At 29.2% G+C, this 21,808-nt stretch overlaps 1 protein-coding gene across 9 annotated transcripts in view; it reads left to right on the top strand.

The window, feature by feature from the left end:
• The window catches only part of LOC129967066 (major facilitator superfamily domain-containing protein 6-like), a 63,240-nt gene that overhangs the window by 15,328 nt on the left and 26,104 nt on the right, over positions 1–21,808 (top strand). For 3 of the 9 annotated variants that reach the window (XM_056081728.1, XM_056081725.1, XM_056081726.1), the window contains one exon: positions 900–1,299. The exons of 1 other annotated variant lie outside the window; for it this stretch is intronic. In XM_056081728.1, the coding sequence (XP_055937703.1) occupies positions 900–1,060 (161 nt within the window). In that variant the 3' untranslated portion in view covers positions 1,061–1,299. Of the gene's footprint in view, positions 1–899; positions 1,300–4,222; positions 4,411–6,520; positions 6,600–14,774; positions 16,086–18,344; positions 18,728–20,124; positions 20,277–21,808 lie in introns of those variants that run through there. 5 more of the 9 variants (XM_056081724.1, XM_056081718.1, XM_056081727.1 and 2 more) reach the window with 5 other exon arrangements.

Here is a 21,808-nt window from a genome sequence, read left to right as displayed (position 1 = left end):
ATAGGCTTGAGTTCTATAAACTCATTTGCTTACCAATATCAGAAGAAAAAGATTTTTAAACAAAATTCTTTGTTATATTACGTACTTTACTTCTTATTGAATGCTAAACAATTCATTTATTTCAAGCCACGTAGAATGTGAATGTGGCCGTGGCCCGATGAAGCCGTTGCAGGTAACGTGCCGAGTTAAAATAGAAGGCACTGTAGTAGTTATATACTGAACTGCACATTTCAAGAACTTATAAGATAAAAAATAAGTTAAAGAATATAAACTGTTCACATTTTAACATAAATTCTGTAATGCCTAACTTAAATGCTGGAAACATAAGCAAAACTTTAACGTTAATCGTAGGACTGCTTCTTAAAAAATGACTCCGATTTATTTTATTTTTCATTGATAAACGACACACAGATATAAAAAGGTAACCCTAAGATAAGAGTCAAAACTAACTATTTGTACTTTTTGAAAAACCAGGCCGGATAGTCGCTAACTGGATACTCGAAAATGTACAAAAAGCGCTTTTTAATAAGGAAAAAAATAGTATTGTTTTTTTTTTTTTTTTGACTGATTGGGCTCAAATTTTAATGCAGGTCGACAATTTTGGTGTCAGAAACAACACGGCAGTTGCATATTAGCTAATTCGGCTTTTAAATAATAGCATTCTCATACATTAAGAATAAATATACTGAGAAGCAATCAACTGATTGATTTGTACAAAATTTGATACAAAACAGCAATTTTTTTTATGTAATGTATTCACATAACAGACAGAGACTGACAAACACCTTGGTGACTGATTTCATCCAAACAGAAACACAGAAGATCTCACAAATTAAAACCAATTACTTACCTTAATCTCATTTCTTTCTGACTTATAATCGATATTTTGTTCTTTAAAGGAGTGGCAACTGGAAGCCTACTTGGAGGTTACGGATTTCGAACTTTTGGTGGACGCAAAACATTATTCTGGACAGGAATTATATCCTTTGCTTTTGGAGTTATTAATTCCTTAATCAACTACATAATGATTCGTAATCAGTCTGAAACTCGAGAAAAATGAACAAGATTAACAATATTTCGGTGTTTTTTATTTATCTACCAAGAATCGTGAATATGACACCATCATTTGTGCACAAGAAAAGGGCAGGGAGACCTTTTGCATTGGTCAATATATGTTATTGATGTTCTTTAGTGTCGTATGGACTAAATAACTTACAATTCGTATAAACTATATTCATATTGTTAATGATTTGTTACTGAATGTTAGATTGTTACTAATAAAATTTATTTTCATTATTATTTTTGCTTTGCCTTATTTATAAGAAAGCGATATATTTTCATAATTATATCCACAAAAAGATACAAGTGTATATTACCATATGCACGCGAAGCCTATTTAAGCTACTTTTTCGTCCACTTACAATATCCAATTTCTATGATATATTGAACAACCAGCGATTTATGCAAAACTATAATACAAGATTTGAATGCATTTGGGTAGATTATTTCGCGATCTCCAGATTAGTATTTATTATAATAATTTTTCAAATGCATATTGCCAGTCAACAATGACTAATGTAATCTGAACCAAAATTATATTGTCAGTGATCGAAAAGTAAAGTCAGACACCCTTGTATGCGCTGCCTGATAGAACAATCACTGTTGATTAACATGGCACATAGCATATTAAATGAATTAATAATCGATACAAAATGGTTGATATTGATAATGTGTCTGTTTGAAAGTAAGATATTCCCAAGCTAATGATTATACAATTGCTAAATGTAAGAATGAAATTTAAAACATTTTAACAAAAAAATTTAAACAAACAAGATTTTTTTTCATTAATGCAAACATTATGATATAAAAATATCTTCACTAATACGTAAAGAATGGGTGCCATTTTATTTCAAATCAGTGAACTGAAGATGTTTCTTAATCACTATAATTCTGTATTTGGCACGTGTAGAATTTTTTCTGAGGCAGAAACTCATTTTGCGCCGATCTTATAACAGGACAATATTTCCCATTGTTTATCTATGATAGATGCGGTGGAAAATTCAAGAAAGACTTGATTTATGAAACTATCATTGAATTCGATGAAAATCTAATAGCCTAGCTATAAGTTATTGCTGAAAATGCGCATGAAATTGCTTTGTCAGTGTGAACCATAGTGTATCAGCATCAAAAACCAAAATTCATTATCTCTGCGAATTTTGTTGCATTTTGTTTGAACATTATTGCTGATAACAACACTTTCGACTACTTGCGATAAGTTAGTCAGAAAATAGTTTACCTTGCCTATCTCCATTAATTATTTTTTTTCGTATCTTCTATCAACGCTTACCTTTACCAATTGCACAAACCATTATGAAACAATTATTTTTGGCCTTCCCAGTCTGCTTTTGTATTATTTAAATGCCATATATTTGTTTTGTATTCTATCCTAGTTTAAAGGCGACATTTTTTTCGATCATATTATCAAAATATGGTGCTAAAATTTTTCGATTGATAAAATCTTTATATTTCCTGACATTTAGATATAAAAATGTTAAAAAAACAGTTGAATTATTCGTTTGTTAAATAATGTTACGGCAAATAATTACATGCTATTAGCTTTAGATCCAGCGATTTACCCTGTAGAACTTAAGAATCATTTTTATGATTTATATGAGTATTATCAACAATATGCTACTTCATGAACATTATTAATCATGTTAAAAGGAAATAAAATGGATTCAAGTTTTGAGGGGAGATGTTGCATTTCCACAATATCTACGAATGAGTCGCCTCTTAGTGATATACTTTTTAGATGCCACGCCTGTACATAAAAGTCTGTAATTATTCTTTAAATTATAATTACTTAATTATTTTAATTTAACCAAAATTCTCAAACGAAATCGTTATTTAAATTTTATAGTTATTTTCAAGACAGAGTGAAAATATAATATAAATATTTCACAATCAGAATGATCAGTCCTGAACTGTCAAATATTTATATTTATAGTATATAGCTAAATATTTATATATTATAAATATTTAGCAAACCGAACTTAACCATGACCTCCGAGAAAACAGACTTTATTTTCTGCCGAAGGTCTTGGCATAACTGGATTTGTTCAAAACGTGACCGTAATCAATTTCCTCGATTTGCACATTCAATATCAAACAGATAATTATAATTTTTTCCCATCTATTATTCCATTACTATAAAATTAATATTGTAATTCTTAATTGGGAAATTATGATTGTTATAACGGTAAATTTTTTTAAAATTTACAATAGCAAATAGATATAATTACAGAAATCGGCCAAACATGCGTATCTACCAAGTATACAAGTGCGTATCTTTCAAGCAAATAGGTGTATCTGCTAAGTATCTGTGATAAATTTGTAATGACGACAAGCACCTTTTTTTTATTACTTACGATAGGTTCTATGAAAAATGAAAATTTTTTTGGAAAATCGACCGTTAGAAAGTCGTTTCAAATTATGATTGGCATATTTTTTTTTTTTATCATTTAAAATAGATTCTATGAAAAATGAAAATTTTTTGGAAAATCTACGGTTAGAAAGTCGTTTCAAATTATGATTACCCTCTGAAATACCAAAAAATATGACCTAACTTTGACCGATAAGACTTCATTACATATTGCTGTTTTATCAGTATTCAGTATGCAAACAAGCAGTAAAAAACTATATATTTCACATTATTCGAAGTCCATAAAAAATTTTGTCGTTTGTTATATAAGCAAGAACATAAAGTCTTTGTTATTTCTTTCACGCGCCAAAGTTATAAATTTTTTTTTCATATATTCCGTAATTTCTGATATCAGATATGAGTACAGAAGATTCTTTTTTAATCTATCCATTATGCAACTGAATCAATTGGAAACAAAAAGACTCCGTATCAGATAATTTTGGTTAGATAAATTAACGATGACAAGGAAATGTAGAAGTAACGATAAAATTTATTTTTGTCGCTGATCTCTAAACCTTTGAATAATATCTCAAAGAACAAAATTTCCCTAACAAACGATGCTTTCAGGAACATTCTGGTTCTGCATCTAACGTATTTGTTGGGAGATTTCTACATTATGAAGCAAATACAAAAATCGGAAAGCAGAAGGTTAAGGTTGTTCAAAAATTACAGGTTGTTATATAATTTGTCTCCAGGCTTGTTTCTAAACTAGTATTTTCTAAATGAGGCGGTTTGTTCCAGACGGACGTAAACAGTTCCTTGAACGAAACAGAAGGATTTCGGATGCGACTTGTTCTCGGAATTCGTGATCAGCATATTAATAGTGTAGATGATTTTCAAATCAGGCTTGCGTGGAATATGAGTTAATTCTGCAGTTTGAAGAATCTAATCATTCTATTGTAAAGCCTCTTCGTATCTATTTTTAGCAAGTAAGCAATTTTTGTGGATACTTTGTTTGTGTTTTAATAATGGTAATAAGATATAAATAATAAACAAAATAAATATATGTAAATATTTATAATATAACCAAGATGCCAAATATACATTTAATTATAAAGCATGCATTTTCTATATTCTGATAAACATAGGCGAATTCATTGTTAAAAATATATATATAAATAAGATATTTTAGATAAAATGCACGGAAAATATGTTTTTCAAATATCATCTTTAATGTTTTAATTTTAAATTCCTATAACTGATTTACTAAGAGGTACGTTTTAAAAATATAAAATGGTAGCTATTTGATTTAATTTACAAGCCTTCTTTAAATTCTAAAAATGAGGCAAAAATTATGGCTGTTTTTAATAACAAATACTCCCTCTTAAAAAATAGCTTTGTGCTCATCAAATAATATCTAGTGCTGTAGATTTGTTATATTTATTTAAAGCTTTGTATATGTATATTTTTTATTTTTGAAATTCACTATTAAACTCTGTGTAGTAAATTTTAGTTTATCTTGAAAGTAAGCTACAAACTTCACGCTTTTTGAATGGTTGAAATTTTCATATTAAGTTTAAACTGGATATTTAAAGAAGTTTTTATAATTATAGTGATTAGATTTTTCTTTCCGAAACTACAGAATCACACACTTCTGTATTTGATTTATTCTGAACAATAACAAACATTGTGCAGCGACTAATTTAGTGGGCTACAAATCACAATGTCCCTATTTCACCCAAATTTAGATGCTTCAGTTATGATGTCCTTTCTCCCAGAGATGCAGAGTGAAATTTCGATAACCTGTTGCCAATTTCGATAATTTTCTATGAGCCATCTTGAGTATAATAAGATACAGATCTATTTTCAACGATCCATTTCACTTTCCTTTTCTGCATAACTTAAATTAGCAGTAGAAAATTCGCCATCTATTAAATCATCTATTAATAACAGTTTAAGTGTTATAGTATCGATATCACAGTTCACGTACTTCTCAAAAATGATATAAAAACAAATGGGTTATTTTTTACTAGCCATCATCCACAGAATAAGATACAAATCAATTTCACATTCTTTTTCTTCATTACTTAAATTTGCAATAAGAAATATGCCATCTATTATGGATAATTTAAGAGTTATTATATCAATATTAATGTTCACATGCTTCGCAAAAGTAATGTAGAAATGAATGGGTAATTTTCTGCCAGGCATCATCCATAAAATAAGATCAATTTTAAACGATCAGTTTTATATTCTTTCCCTTCTGTATTACTTAAATTAGCAGTAGAAAATTTGCCATCAATTAAATCATCTATTATTTAAGTTATGATATCGATATCACTGTTCACATACTTCTCAAAAGTAATGTAGAAATAAGAGGGGGAAATGTATAATTGAAGTTTTGCTTCTTTTGCGTCGTATAAATAAAATATCGTATTATTACAATGGCGACAAATGAATTAGAACTGAAATGAAACCGGCGTATAAATTTAAACGAGATTTATATGTGAGATGTATAAGCGGTACTTTTACTGTAGTTATTTTTCTGTGTTGTGAGTGCTCACTAAGTTAGAATAATTTAAAATTTCCAGTTGAAAAGTTAATCGAAATTTAACATTATATCTTAACTTTGGATCATACAATTATCCTAAATTATTTTCATATTACTTTAAATTTAAAGACTAAGCTTTTCAATGATGTCAAAATCACTTACGTTTACAATTATATTCTTCAATTTGAATAAATTTTTCAAAATATTTTAATTATATTTTGTAACAATATTCTTTTATTGTATTAGTTACTGTGTTTATGCTCACACTCATCGTGTGAGTATAAACGATATAAATGATTTTTTGAACCCATTATAGTTGCGACGATATTAAATGCATTTTTGAACCCATTATAGTTGCGACGATATTAAATGCATTTTTTGAATCCGTTATATTTGCATCGCAATAAAGAAACGAAGTAAACAAAATAAAAACGAAGAGAATATATCTAAGACATTATCATATGTTCAACTCCTTTTTTTAAACGTTTTATATTCTTTTAAAATCACTCCAAAGATTTCTCCGATTCTAATGCAGTTTTACATCTTAGGCATTAGAAAACATGGGGAAATTTCAAATAAACAAGAAATTACTTCCAGTTAAGGCCCATTTCTTTATATGCAATGGTGGTAAGTGTTTTTAGATATATTTATTCAATGTATTCTTATAGATATTACACAATGTCCATTTTATTGTTGGTACACAAACATTCAACTATGTATTTTAGTAATTCATCAGTTTATAAACAGTGTCTCCCAAAAATGGACTTGCATAGTTACCGAAATAGTATTTTATCTACAAATGAAGCTCAATAACTTCACTATTCAAAGCTTAATTTCGCGAAATTGAACATAACTATACAAAGTATTTTGAATACAAACTTATTTTACTGAAAATCGTCAATCAAAACTTAACCCAAAAGTACTCTACAGATTTCATCGGACACTTGAAAAAAAAACTTATAACTCAACAAATATAATAATGTTTTAATAACTTTAGTTCTTAATTGGATATCTTCTAGCAACCACAACCAGTTTTAAACGTTTAGACATTGATTACATTAGTTATTTTCCTATTTCTAGGCTAATATACCTTTTTCTTGCATTGTTTTCTGGTTCACTTTTCTTTTTAATGTCATATTTTCGAACTCTAGCCTTCATAAATTTCTCAAATATGATTGGTTGGATTTAAATTCAGAGGTGTTTTTACAACTTCTAGACAGTTATACAAACATCAGAGACGAGCATTATAAACTGAGTGTCTCTTGATAAAAAAAGAAGTTGAATCCAATGCACAAATTTGTGGATGATAATTTTAAAATTATCTTTTAAAAATATTTTATGAAAAAAAATTGTCCATTAATAAACATCAAATTACTTAACAACAAGAACATTTTTACCTCTATCTTTCATTATTTCAAGTGAAGGATAGTTCACTTGAAATAATGAAGTTCAAGTGAAGGATAGTTCACTTGAAATAGTTATAAGAAGTTCCCCATTTTCCTACGCCACTCCATTAAATGCCAGTTACAACGAAAGATGTTAAAATTATTCATCTGTAAACAAGATGCGACTTCTTTATTTCGTACTTCCTTTAGTAAGATATTTGCTTATTTATGATTCCTTTCGCGAACGAATACCCGATCTCTCTCTCTCTTTTGCTCTCTTTCTGGCAGGAGCCTAAGCATGCCAATTGATTTCCGCGTTGGTTGTTTCTCTAAATTCTATGAAACGTTTTACAAAACTCTAACACTGATTCTTAATGGGTTTTATTTCTGGATGATCACTTCTCAATACGGATTCGTTTCCCCTTTTAAAAATGTTTAATCACAAAATGACTAATCCAATGGGATAAGTTTACTTTTTGCCAACATTTTGAACTAGTTTATCATTTTGGAGGCAAAAAGAATTAGATTTCAAATATCGCTTATTATTGACTTACGGTTAAGAAAAATATAACATTCTTGCGAAATAAATAAAATTAAATTAAACTTAAAAAATATTTAAAATAGAGCATTATATAAAAATAAAATAATAAAAATATCTTGTAATTATAATTTTTTTGGGTGTGAATTTGTTCGAAAATGTGTTGGCGTTCAAGAAAAGAAGTCACTTCTGTGACTTTTTTTTTTCCTTGGTTCCCATTTTCATTTTTGGAGGGAAAAAAATCACATTTAAATACAAATTATTTGGTATAAATTTTAAAAATTAAATTTAAATGACATGAAAAAGTATCGAGTATATTTTTCTAATTTCATTAATAATTAGATATTTTTTTACAACTTTCTGAAATGTGTGGCTTCTGTATTCTATTGTTGTAAATTCATCTACGTTTTGAATTCGCTATTAAAAAAAGTCTTTAGTTATAGAAGTCACTTAAAAATTGATTATTAAAACTTTGATTGTTAAAACTTTGAAATATAATTTTAAATAAACGACAATGACTGGAATTAGCGGATAGTCTAAACATAGACTTCGTTACATTTTTTCCCTACTAACAATCTTTTGAAGAATATAGGGAGCAGGGGTGGGTGATGTTCTCATTTTGGCATACCACCTATCTAGAACAATTAATTTTTTAAAGAAAATCTTCAGAAATGATTCATAAATTCGTTATGAAATAAAAATAATTATGAACATCTTAAATTTGTAAGCATCTTAATTTGTTTTTATCTATGGTTTAAAAAATTTAAATTGTTTAAAATATTAAAAATACACAATTTTACATACATTCTACAAAAATTATTCTAAAGTATTTCTAATATATGTAAAGAAAAATAAACATCTTTCCAATTTAATGTGGATATTAATTAAAAATTTTAATTAATAAACTAATATGCAAAAATAAAAAATTATAATATTTAAATTATTAAAATTTAAAATATTTATACAAAAATTCTAAAAACTGAAAATGTTCCAAGATTTTCAAAGAAATTATTCGAAGCAGATAGCAATATCTTTTTGCCTCACACGTAAAGGGATCTTACATGTTTCAAATAGTGAACATACTTTCTGCACGAAGTTACACTTATCAATTGCAGAATTTCAAAATGTTGCTTAGAGTGCGGTGTCTCCGTATCAGGACACTTTCGGGACCCCCATTTTTTATACGTTTATATAAAATCATAAATTAATACCTCAAGAGTATTACAGGATAATAATAGATTGATTTTATAAGAATTAGAATCCCTAAAATTAAAAAAAAAGTATTCAATTTCATGAAACAGAATATTTTAAATATAAAATTAATTAAATAAAAGTAGCCGTATTCAATCAGGCTGCCATCTATAGTTCTGAAAGGAAACAACACTGCTTTACTAGAAAATTTTCACTTGTAAAGTTTTTATAGAAAATTTTAACATTTTTTTTGAGACAATAAAGCTGAAAAGGGTTTAAATGTTTGTTTCAAACCAACGTTTTTGGAAAAATTGTGATACTGTAATAACCCCAGTTAACTTCTTGTTCTGTAAAATTAAATTTCGATTCTGAATAATTCAAAACTGTTAGATTCTTTAATAATCCTTGCATGGATGAAAGGAATAATTCGCTCACATTATTCGTTGATTATTATCATTTGCGGAACAACACACTTATGATTGTGTTAGCTTATCATCTGTTGATAAGTGAACATCGTTGGAGGTATATTATTCCTCGATTTGTGAAAACTGACGATCATCATGAGGGGGTAACTCCATTTCCAATTAAGAATGGGTTACTTGAATTAGTGGAATATGAATACTTTGGAAAATGTACAATTACAATTTACAGAAATCAGTTTATCCAATAATTTACATATTTTAAATTAGGTTAAATAAAACAAAGTTTGAGATATTTTATTTGTTTCGTTTTTGTTATGGAGTTAAAAGGATACACGTACCATATAGCCCGAGATTCTCATGGGTGCTTCCTAAAGTTACAAGAAAAGAAACCGAATTCATACATTTCCCTTTCAGTGTAATTAATCTTTTCCTGCTTCAAGTTGTAAAAATTTAAATACATAAATCTTTTTAGAACATTTCTCATGACAACTGACAGAGCTATAAAGCTTTGAATACTGCTATTTTAATTTATTTTAGATAATTTCATTAGCCTATTCGAAAAAGATCAACCAATCGATGCACGACATTTCTTTAAGGAGACCATTGGTTGGTCAAAAATGATGTAATTCAAAACTTTATGACTCGTTAAATATGGACTTCAGATGAACAGAACTTTGTTTAAAATGTTATAGCGTCTAGAATATTTTATTAAATATGGCTAATTCAATCAGAGATTGTGTAAAAATTTTAGATTTCTAAATTTTTCTTGAAATGCATTCTTTGACTCAAACAATTTCCAAAATAATTCTATTCTTCGTCTAGATTATTTTTTAAATTCATTCATTCAGAATCCAGGAAAGCCAACTGAACCTTTTGATTTTGGAGCATTAATGGGTTCAGAAGTACATTTCAGAAAGAAGGAGGCTAGAAGGCTAGCAAAAGTGAAGAAATTGAAGAATAATATTAATATCTTCAATATTTCAGGAATTATAAAGATCCTAAAAGAATATAAAAATTATTTTGAAATGTAACAGAATAAAATGAATATTATAATATACAAAAATATAATGAGTACAACATCTAACAAATATTTATAAATAAAAATGAAAAAATTTCTAAATCTACGCCAAATATATACGTTTAGCAAAAATTTGGCAATTACTTTTATTTAAATAAATACTATTAATAACTAAACAATGTAATAAGAAAGAAAAAAAGATTCAAAAACCAAATGAAATCCATTTACGGCATCAAACTTTAGATGAAATAAAAACGTATCCAAAACACAAAATTGAATATTAAAAGGCATAACACATTTTTATTTTACTTTTCAGTCTTTTAGTTTTTGACGCAAATCAAATCAAATTATTAAAAAAAGAAAAGAAAAAAAAAACAGAATTATGAAAGTAAATTATATAAATAAATGTCTATAAAAAAGGCTTAAAGTAAACAACAAAATAAAAATATTTAGTTTTATAATTTTAATAATAATATTGCATAAATAATAATTTTAAATAATAATAATTTTTTCAATAGGAATTATATTTCGATCCTTTAAATCATAATTAGAGTGGACACTCTGTATAATGCACATATATGATATATTTTAACCATACAATATATTGATATTAGTCCGTTTTTTAATAAGAATTACATTATTTTCTGTTGTCAGAAAATACTATTAAATTTTAAAATAAGAAAAATCAAGCATTAAATTAACGACATGTAATAATAATGAAAATCATTCCATTTTTCTTTGCAATAACCCTTTTTGAATAATTATTTATAGATATTTCCTCTTTCTTGAATTTTTATTGCAGAATGCTTGTTATAAAATGTAATATCCATTATCGCAAACAAATAAGTTATTTTAGATAAATTTATTAGAATAGAAAAAAAAGATTAAAATGCTCTTTGTAGAAATTATTCAAAATTTTTAAAGCAAGTTTGCAGGGAAATATTCAGACTTTAATTTTCTCTCTAATGATTATATTAATTTCAATAAAGAGACACATGCGTTAGAAGATGTTAATTTGTGTATTAAAATCAATTTTTCTTACTGTTCTATACTATGTACTATTGCATACCTGAAATTTTAAAGATGATTTTTAATACTGAACAAAATAGGAAGAAAATCTATACTGAACAAAACTACTGGCTAAGAAGAAAAGGAATTAAATCGTCTCACTATTTATCATTAGATTTAGTCATGTAATTGTTAAGTCCGTTTAGAATGAATTTATACCATTAGAATTAATTTTGGGCTTCACAATTACAAGTGGTGCTTCAATATGTGCAGTTTGCAATGAAAAATCTTCAAAATTTTGTATAATAGACAATATTACAATGTAATTATGAATTTTGGAAAAAAATGGGACAGCCTTTGTTATTTTCTGCGCAAACACTGTGTCTCAAAATATGCTTCTCAGAAATAAGTCTCCATTTAATAATTAAGTACACATTGTATATAGACTATACTTCCCTATCGATGATATTTATGAACTTACTTTATATTTACAAACTCTAAACTAACTGAAATAATTTAAACAGTTTCTTTTATGTTCCTTATTTCACTCTTGAGAGGAAGAAAAAAATATTTCAAGACATTTAATCTACCCATAAAACTGATAACATTAGTCATGGAAGCCACCGAAACAAGGAATCAATGCTACCATTATTCTTCTGCAATTTCATAAACTTTCATTTTCTTCTGAACTACTGATTCAGACTCATTTGACGTAATTTCAAGCAAGAGTCAAAAATTTAAAAAAAAAATTGATTCATGATCTTTAGTCCTTGCTTTTAATCCATCCCTGTTATTCTTTGAATGCTGATTTATCAAAACTCAGTGACTTCATTCTTTTACGAATGAAATTAAAGATATGCATCAATTAAATTTTATTTTTCTTATTTTTAGAATTCGATACATACAAGAATTATAAATTTGGAATATTTTCCAATGTCGGAAGTTACTCTGAATTCTAAGTCAAATTAATATAAAATTAATTCGTTTATTGCAATCGCTTCCTGATTAATTTATTAGCATCTTACTATATAATTTACAGTTCCAATTAATTGAATAAAAATGTACAAACAAATCGATCTATTTATGTTATTTTGGGTTGAAGTAGAATTCGCATGTCTTGAGTAACGTTTTATAGGAATTTTATAAGATTAAAATATGCTTTTAAAGTTATATTTTTGTACAAGGGGTGTTCAAATGAAAAGGTACGAAACGTCGTTAACAACGTAACCGTTAACATATTTGCCTATGCCTCTTTAGGAGAACGTAGCGAGACATCTAGGGATGCGATTGGAGTCTCCGGCATAGATCGAAGCATGCGCAAATGAGAGCAGAGGCTCTTATAAAGAGCGCCGTCCAAGGTCCGCTACTTGCTGAATTTCCGGGACTACTTGCGGTGGATGTGGTTCTGCTCCATGATAACGCGAGTCCACACGTCTCCAGGGTCATACCCGCGGAACTGGCCAAGTTCAAGTGGGAGAAGTTCGATCATCCACCCTACAACCCGGACATGTCACCCTGCGATTTTCATGCGTTTGGTCCCCTGAAAAACCATCTGAAAGGGAAGCGCTTCAACTTTGACGGCGAACTCAAGGAACGCTGTGAAGGACTGAGTCTTGTGACGGCCACAGGAATTCTGGGATTAAGGCGCCCTTCGGCTCGTTAATCAATGGGATCGTTGTGCTCAGACCTATGGTGTATACTTTGAATAAAGACTTCATTTATACCCACAGTGTCGTTTCGTACCTTTTCATTAGAACACCCCTTGTAATTTAACATGTGTATTTACAGTCTATTCTTAATTCATTTTCAATTCATGGAAAGTGAATTTTCAAAACATTGGGACAAAAATTGTTAAATTTTTAAAAGAGTTCAAGCATATGAAGACGAATCATTTTTAAAGAAACATGTAGTTACAAGCAGACATTCGATCGTTAAAGAAGCCGCACTGCAAGTACATTGTAAAGGATGGTTAATATTTTAGTCCTATTTCAAGGGGGATTGTAATTAATATGCCGAATTGGCAGTTGGTAAATCATACGTTATAAGCATTCGGCATTATATTATTTCAATATTTGTCTTCAATGTTTGGATAGCAATGTATGAGATAATTTTCTTGAACAATACTTGCTCTTAAAGAATATCGACTGTAGGACACATAGGGTATTTTTAGCGTAAGCGTTCTGAAAGTTACTGTATGATGTGCTGTATGTTCCAACAAGCATTCACTGTGTCACATTCAATACTACAGAACACTAACTTATTTCAGATAGTTCGTGTTATTTCGATGTAAAGGGATGACCCAGCGATATCTGCCTGTATGGATCCATGAAGAATCTGGTTTCAGAAACTATTATGCATCGTTAAGAGAGGCATTGAAAAAATTTCCCGATTCGCTGGCTGTATGCCATTTTTGAAACCACTGAATTATCCACTCTTAGCAGTGACGAAACTTGTACTGCTATGGATAACATTTGTCCTGAATATTTGCTTCAAGCATACATTTGCTATAAACACCGTTACTGTATTAAATTATTAACAATGTAATATTGTTTATATTACTGAAACATGCATTATTTTATCCTTGCAAAAATATGTTGCATCTCACTTGCATCACTCAAATGCTGTTTTGTATGTTTCGCTCATGCAATATTACAGTAATTGTTTTTATTGGGTTGCAAAGGGAAATGTATAATAAATATTACTTTAAAAAAATGGATACTTTTACGTGCTCTTTAAAATTTCTGTAAAATATTTTTACTCACTCTATACATTTCAGTGCAAACTTGATATATGAAACAATAACTTTCAAACTATGTACGTGCATTCATTAATTATCCCAAAAATAACACAATGGGGAATAATGAAATAAAAAGGAGAAAAAAAATCGAAAAAAAATATTATTGGGGCCGATATCAGTATAGATGCATTTTATTAATATAATAAAATGTCTCATTTAATAATTGGGTATTGCATATAAATATTACTAAAGTTATTTTCATAATTTATCATTCAAAATTATAGAATTTATTGAAAAGAGACAACAGCAAAAAGCAGGGGGGGGGGAGAATGACAAGAAATTAAAGGTTAAAACTAATACAAAAAGTTGTACCCCACTTATATACAATTTCATGAATTCACACATACACAACAAATTGCAGTCTTACAATAATTTAGATTTTCAATGCATTCATATAATAAATAATTGGAATGTCTATGAAATGTTTTGTTTCTTAACTACAGCTTTGGCAGGAGTGATTGCTTTCCTGTCAGTGTATGCCCAGCAATTAGGAATCACAGCAGATGCCATAGGAATAATCTTCGCTGCCATGTCCTCTCTGACCGTCGTCTCCAGGCCACTGCTTGGCGGTCTGGCAGACCACTTCGGAAAACTGAAACTGGTGCTTGTGTGTCTCGTCCTCATGAATATCTCTGCAGACTTAGGAATAAATTTCATTCCAGAAGCAACTTCAACAATCACAAATAATTCTTTGATTTGCTATCAAAATAATTCCTACATTCTTCAATTTGATGTAGATAGTTGTAGAAGAAATACATCCCTTTGTAATAATCTCTGTGTCTCGAAATGCTATCGCTGTGATTCTAATAATTCAACTTGCGATGATACCGCATTCTCAGAAACTCTAATAGATGAGCATTTATGGGATGCAGAATATTCCAATGGTATATCTGACTGCATTGATCAAATAAAAGAGTGTTATAATACTACGATAGGTAGGTGCGAAGAATTGAAAGATTCAAATGAAGGTGGAAAGACACCTGAGAATCCTCTTCTGCAGCTGTGTGCTATTAGTATTTTGGCATTTGTTATGTATATCTGCATGGGATCCCTTGCGTCCCTCTCGGATGCTGCTTGCTTTAATGCTCTTGGGGAAAAAACTGAAATGTATGGCAAGCAGCGATTATGGGGAACGATCGGTTGGGGCGCCTTTGCTTTGTTAGCTGGATACTTAAATCAACTAGTGACTGGTTCATCAAGTAAATATAACTATTCAGCTGGTTTTTATATGTCAGTTGGTCTTTTTGTAATAGATTTGCTTGTGATACCTAAGCTGCAGCTTGCAGATGCCAGAACTTCAAAAAATATTTTTAGAGATGTCAGTAGTCTTATAATTAAACCCAGAATTATACTCTTCATGTGTCTAGCTTTCTTCACAGGACTTTACAGAGGCATCGCCAGTTATTATATATTTTTATACTTGAGAGATCTCCATGCAAGTCAGTTCGTTTTAGGATGCGCTTCAGCAGTTTTGTGTTTTCTTGGTGAATTACCATTCTTCTTTTTATCTGGATGGATCATTTTAAAAATTGGACACATGAACACTTTCATAGTGTCTTTTGCAGCTTATGGGGTAAGATTCTTCAGTTATTCTTATATAGTAAATCCATGGTGGTGTCTTCTTATTGAAGCTTTGCAAGGGCCTTGCCACGGCAGTTTGTATGCCGCGATGGCAGCTTATGCTAAAATAATCGCGCCTGAAGGAACAGAAGCAACTATACAAGGTTTGGCCAGCGGAGTGTATGAAGGATTAGGTAAGTTTCAATTTTACCGAGTCCAGTTTTCAAATAAGTAATATATAATTTTTAAAAATACATTTATGCTTTATTAGACGATTTTACAAAATTACTTATCTTTCTAGTTTCATGATGTTTCTTAAATTATAAAAGGCATCATTTTTTTGGGAGGGGATGGGGAAAGGACTAAGTTATAGAATTTGTTTAGTTACTAATAAATAGCTTAGAACAATCGATAGACCATTTTGATATAGATAACACCTCTTAGCACTGTAAATATTAAATAAGTGCAGTAAATATCTCGGTGTTCATAGACTTCAGTTATGTCGGTTTCGGTTTCTGTCTCTATTTTTCTCTTTAAAAAATTATCTTGGTTTTTATCGATTATCTCCGATCTCGTTCACATGTTCAAATAACTTCTCTATAAATTTTCGTTTCCCTGCTCAATGTGATGTTGGTTTTTTTTTCTTTGCTGATTGAGGCAACTCCACATAGCATCTTGATATCTAAGGTCTTTATGGAAGGTTTTTCTTTGAATAGTATACTGAATGGGAGCAAAGGAGGATAAATGCTACTGACACCAATTTAAGAGGGTGACATTGAGAAAAAATTTCAATGAGGTTATGTTCATTTTTTAAAGCCAAATAAGATAAAAGGAGGGATGGTACCATGTAACGGGCGCCATTTACACTTATTAAACCAGAGATAATCACTGAAGAAAAGGGAAATTACTTTTACATTATTCTTTTATATATTTTAAGTTCATTTTTTTTATTGTTTTTAGTACTGAACATTATATTTATTCTCTATAATATATGCTTTTCCTAATATTGTGGTATGTCTAAAATGAATAATTCCTGGAATTTACCTTGAATCACATGGAAGAATTGCCTCGGTTTTCCTAGATTCCGAATTTCATTGATTTTTTTTTTCGGACGAATTATCGACAAAATTTGAAATACTATTAAATTATGCTTTAAGAATTATTATTACTAAGAGAATGGTTAATGAGATAAAAAGTATTTTCTTTTTTTGTAAATTAACCAGAAATTCAACTATTTATCGTTAAAAAAATTTCCAATATGGCCTTGAAATGGCTTATTTTGACCCCACCCCTTATTTTGACTGCACTCGCATTATTATAAAACAGATATATCCGAGTTTGAAACCATCAATGTTCGAATATGTACTACCTTTTGCTTAATTGTATTAATTTAATTAATTGTATACAGCTTATAAAATTAATTTCTAATAACAATATATAATTGATACATGCGTTCTGATTCAAAATCGAGGCGAATAATAAATTAAAGTTTCAGAAATTCCGAATGAAAGAAAAATTAAAAATCCCAAATCTTATATATATATATATATATATATATATATATATAATTACTAAATTAGTAAAAATACCAAGTCAATATTAGCGAAAAGAAAAATATAGAATCAAAAAGGAAGAAATTAAGAATCCAGCCTAAAGACATTCTCAAGGGTCACCCTCAGGCAGGGATTCAAACAAGGGATTTTTTTCTGTGAGGGGTCTGACTTTGTCCAACAATATTGACCCCTCGTGACCCGAAAATCCCCTGAAATCGGGACCTTAGTGATAAACCATTTTTTACAGAAATAAAACGACAATTTACAATCTCCAATTTAAGCGAAAATTATAATAACATAATATAAACTATAAAAGAACACTCACAACCAATTATAGAAACAAAAAGGAAAGAACATACCAGTAGCAGGTAGAATCTTTATAAAAAAGGCTTTTATCACGTTTCCCGGGTCCTTCTGCATTAAAACGCCACGTCATTCAAAGCAATAAACAGCGCCATCTATTGAGTTAGTTGACATGTAACCGAAAATCTATTTTTAGGCCTGCCAAAAGATTAGTATGAAGTCATTTTTTTTCTCTTATAGGAACTTCTATATTGCAATAGTTTCTAGGAAATTCATTAGTAGTTAAGTTTTTAATGAGATTATTTGTTGCTTCAATATAAGAAATTTTGTTATTACAAATTTTTTTAATCCTATTAAATTGTGAGAAAATTAAATTTTTGAAAATTTTAGAGTTTAGATTAGAATGGTAATTACTAAGCTTAATTATTTTAATGTTGAATTCATCCCTTTTATCGTAGATACCAACTAATGTTTTACCATTAGAAATTTCGATTTTCTTATATATATAATAAAAATTATTTCTTCGTTTATTAGCAGTTATGATTTCTATACCGCTCACTTGGGTTATTTTTTATTGCTTTATGTTTATAAAACTAGGTGTTGCAGCCGGATGTCTGCTTGGTGGCTATGGATTCCGGATCTTAGGTGGACGAGAAACCTTCTTTTGGGTTGGAGTGATGGCCTTTGTTCTTGCCTTCATCAACTGTGTCTTGAACGGTGCCGAAATGTTGCTTCGAAGAACGGCAAGCGAACAAAACCTTTTGCGTAAAGAAGTCATAAATACACAGAAATAGAGTTTACTATTTAAAAAGTTCGCAGACTTTATATTAAAATGCGAGAAGTATTTTGTCTGGTATTAGGATTCATTTTTGTAACAGAATTCTTCTCATCTTTATGAATCCTCTTATTTTTTTAATATTAAATTATTCTGACTTTTTATTAAATTGCTTTATATTTATTTGTTAGAACTGTAAATAAAATTCGTTATTATTTGCACAATGACTTAGCTTTAATAATGACCTTGTTGTTTACTTGTCTTCGATGTCATTTCACGGTCTAAGAATTCTCCTAGCTTATTGATTTTTGCACAAGTTGGTTCTGCATAGAAAAATTTGTTATAGAAATTTAAATAATTGATGACATCTTATCTTTGGTTTTTAGACTTTATACTTCATATAAGGAAAGCTAGAAAAATTCTTTTTTTTTTGTATTTAAATGTGAAAATGAGTTTATTAATTTACTTTTCAACAACAACAACATTAATATAGTTTTAGACTTATTTTTAAATAATTCTTTGGAAAAATATATAATTCTTGATATATTTGCATGCTATCTATGTATATAAAACGCTAATATATCATAGAAATCGCTCTTATTACTTATTACCGAATGGCAACAGTCATAGTATGTAAGCAAATCATTATATGAATGTTTTAGATTGTTACATTGAATATTTTTACTGCTGTACTTGATTAGACATTTCGCCAGTTTAATGGAAATGCAAACTATTATTAGAAATGCTATGGGGAAGGCTCGCCGTCTCATCAAAAACTATATTTAGTCAGAGTAAACAAGGCGATGAAGAAATCTAGAAACAAGCGTCAAACAGAAACTTTTTAATCGAGCACGAAAATAGCCTAACCGTTATCAAATGGGTAGTCGCTGATTTAGTTATGAAAATAAATGATCATATCTTCCAAAACTATTAACTCTCAAAAATGGTTTTTCATTATTTTAAATAAAAAAGATACTTTTTAAATATGTTTTATGCCTATACATTTTTTCTTTTAATTTATATATATATATATTTTAAATTTAATTTAATGCACAATTTGTAATTTTTTTTAATATTGTGATTAAATTAGAATTCATCGCACGAGTTCGACGCCAAGGGTCTGAAGGGTTATTTTTGGATGAGGCCCATCCCCAAATAGTCCTTGTAGATGATGTTGATTTGAAAAGAACATAAATATAACTAAACCTAACCAATGCATGAAATTTATCTTCTATGGAACCTGCGATCCTCAAATGTAAGATAGAAAACTTTGTTTACTTTATGACCCCAGATTTAACTGATGACTTTCAGATTACACCAAGATCGTCAGGCACCATTATTTAAGATGCCAAGATTTCGCCAAGCTCCAAAAGACATAAGATCTCCATTCGCCAAAATGGCGGAGACGGTTTGCATCGTTAAAAAAAAAAAAAAAAAAAGGTTGAACTTCCGTTTTACACTTGCTGTGATGACATTTCTATATAAATAAATCGATAGCTAGAATATTTCTTTATATTTAGTTTAGTTTAATATCTTGTTCTGATGTTGCGAAACGGCTATTTCAGGTTCAACCGTTGTCAGATAAAGGGGCAACAACTTAGCTGGTACTTCCTCTGTGAACTTCCGCTTCTTACTGGCGGAAGGACATTTAATTCCAATGAATCTTTAGTGTAAATAAATCTCTTTGTCTTGAATCCGTAATCGTCTTGTCTTAAGGTCAAAAGTCTGTTTCCAGGTCACAGTGGTAACCCAAGGTAGTTCTTTGAAAATTAATCTTTATTTTTGAATAATTTACGATTTTAATAACATTAATAATAATTTCTGAATAATTAATAATATAAGTACTTTTTATTACTTCTGAATAATTTAGGATTTTAAAAATTAATCAATCAAGAAATAAAAAAATAGGCATGAATATATTATATCTTTTAATTGTGTTAATTATTGCAAACAATTAGATTTTCTGTTGTTTTATTATAGCAAATGTAAAATGTTCATGGCTATTTAATTCTAATCCAGGTATTAAGAAGAAATTTAGATTTAATTTAATTAGAAAATAAATTCATATCACAATTATTCTAATTATACCATGAAAAGATTTTCTAATGAAAAAGGAACAAAAATCTTACATTAAATGCTGGTAGACAGTAAGAAAGCGATCAGATTATTTTTAGATATGATACAGATATTTGAAAGAGAATAGAGAATAGATATTCGAATTATATAATTGTCCCGGATTTTTTGGAACATTTTGTCGCTTACACGATTTAATTTAAACAACTCAACAATTTCTTGCAAAAATGCAAACGATAATTTAAAGAAATTCTTTCCGAACTCGGTTTTTGTAAATATGAGTTTTTGTCAAAATTCTTTTCTTACAACTGCGAGCGTTATTTTGTCACGCAAATAAATTTGCCTAGTTCCATATCAATTTTATGTACTAAAAGAATCTGATTTCCCAGCATTTTAGTAATTAACCCTCTAAGGGTTCCACACGTATTTCGACGTAGCCCCATAGATGTCTTTAAAGTGCACTGCACGCATTTTAACGTAGGGTAACGAACGATGCAAATTGGTTCTGCACGGAAAATCACGTAGGGGTCATACTGAACCGAAAATGGTGTCGACGTATTTTAACGTATTTCTTTCCCCCTACAAGTTTCGACATCTTGATGAATTGGAGGGGAGACAACACAATGAAGTTTTATGGCCATTTATGGATGTCGCTGGATCTGAGGGCCCGAAGATTGCTGTAGGCATAGGGCATTGTGCTGGTGTCGGCGTTAGGGAGGAACGAAAGCTCGTTCAAGAAAAGAGGAACATGAATTTTTCCCCAAATGTGTGTCCCTTAATGCTCTATGTGGACTTAGATTTAAATTGCATTTGGCTTCAATAGTATTTCTTTGATATAGCTTATTTGATCGAAATGTTGTTTTAAAGTTCCATTAAAGTATTTTTCAAAATACAGTTTTATCCTCACTTATGATTAAACATCGCATTTAATTATTAGGAACTCGGACGTATATATTTGAAAAATCGCCCTATATATATAGTTAATACATTAAATATATTTCTCATTCTTAGTTCAACTATTTTTATAATGCAAATTTATATTTTTTACACTAATCTCTACCTCCAATTATTTTTCTTCGTTCAAAGTAAATAGATAAACTGAATTTTGTGTTTTAAAACAGTCGTAAATTTCAAAAATATAATAAAGGATATTATTATATTGTTTCTCTTTTCAGATTTACATCGTATAAAAATATCGAATTGTGTGTCCGAA

The sequence above is a fragment of the Argiope bruennichi genome, chromosome 4 (genome assembly GCF_947563725.1).
Source record: "Argiope bruennichi chromosome 4, qqArgBrue1.1, whole genome shotgun sequence".
Lineage (NCBI taxonomy): Eukaryota > Metazoa > Arthropoda > Arachnida > Araneae > Araneidae > Argiope > Argiope bruennichi.
This window is presented reverse-complemented; position numbering and strand designations above follow the sequence as displayed.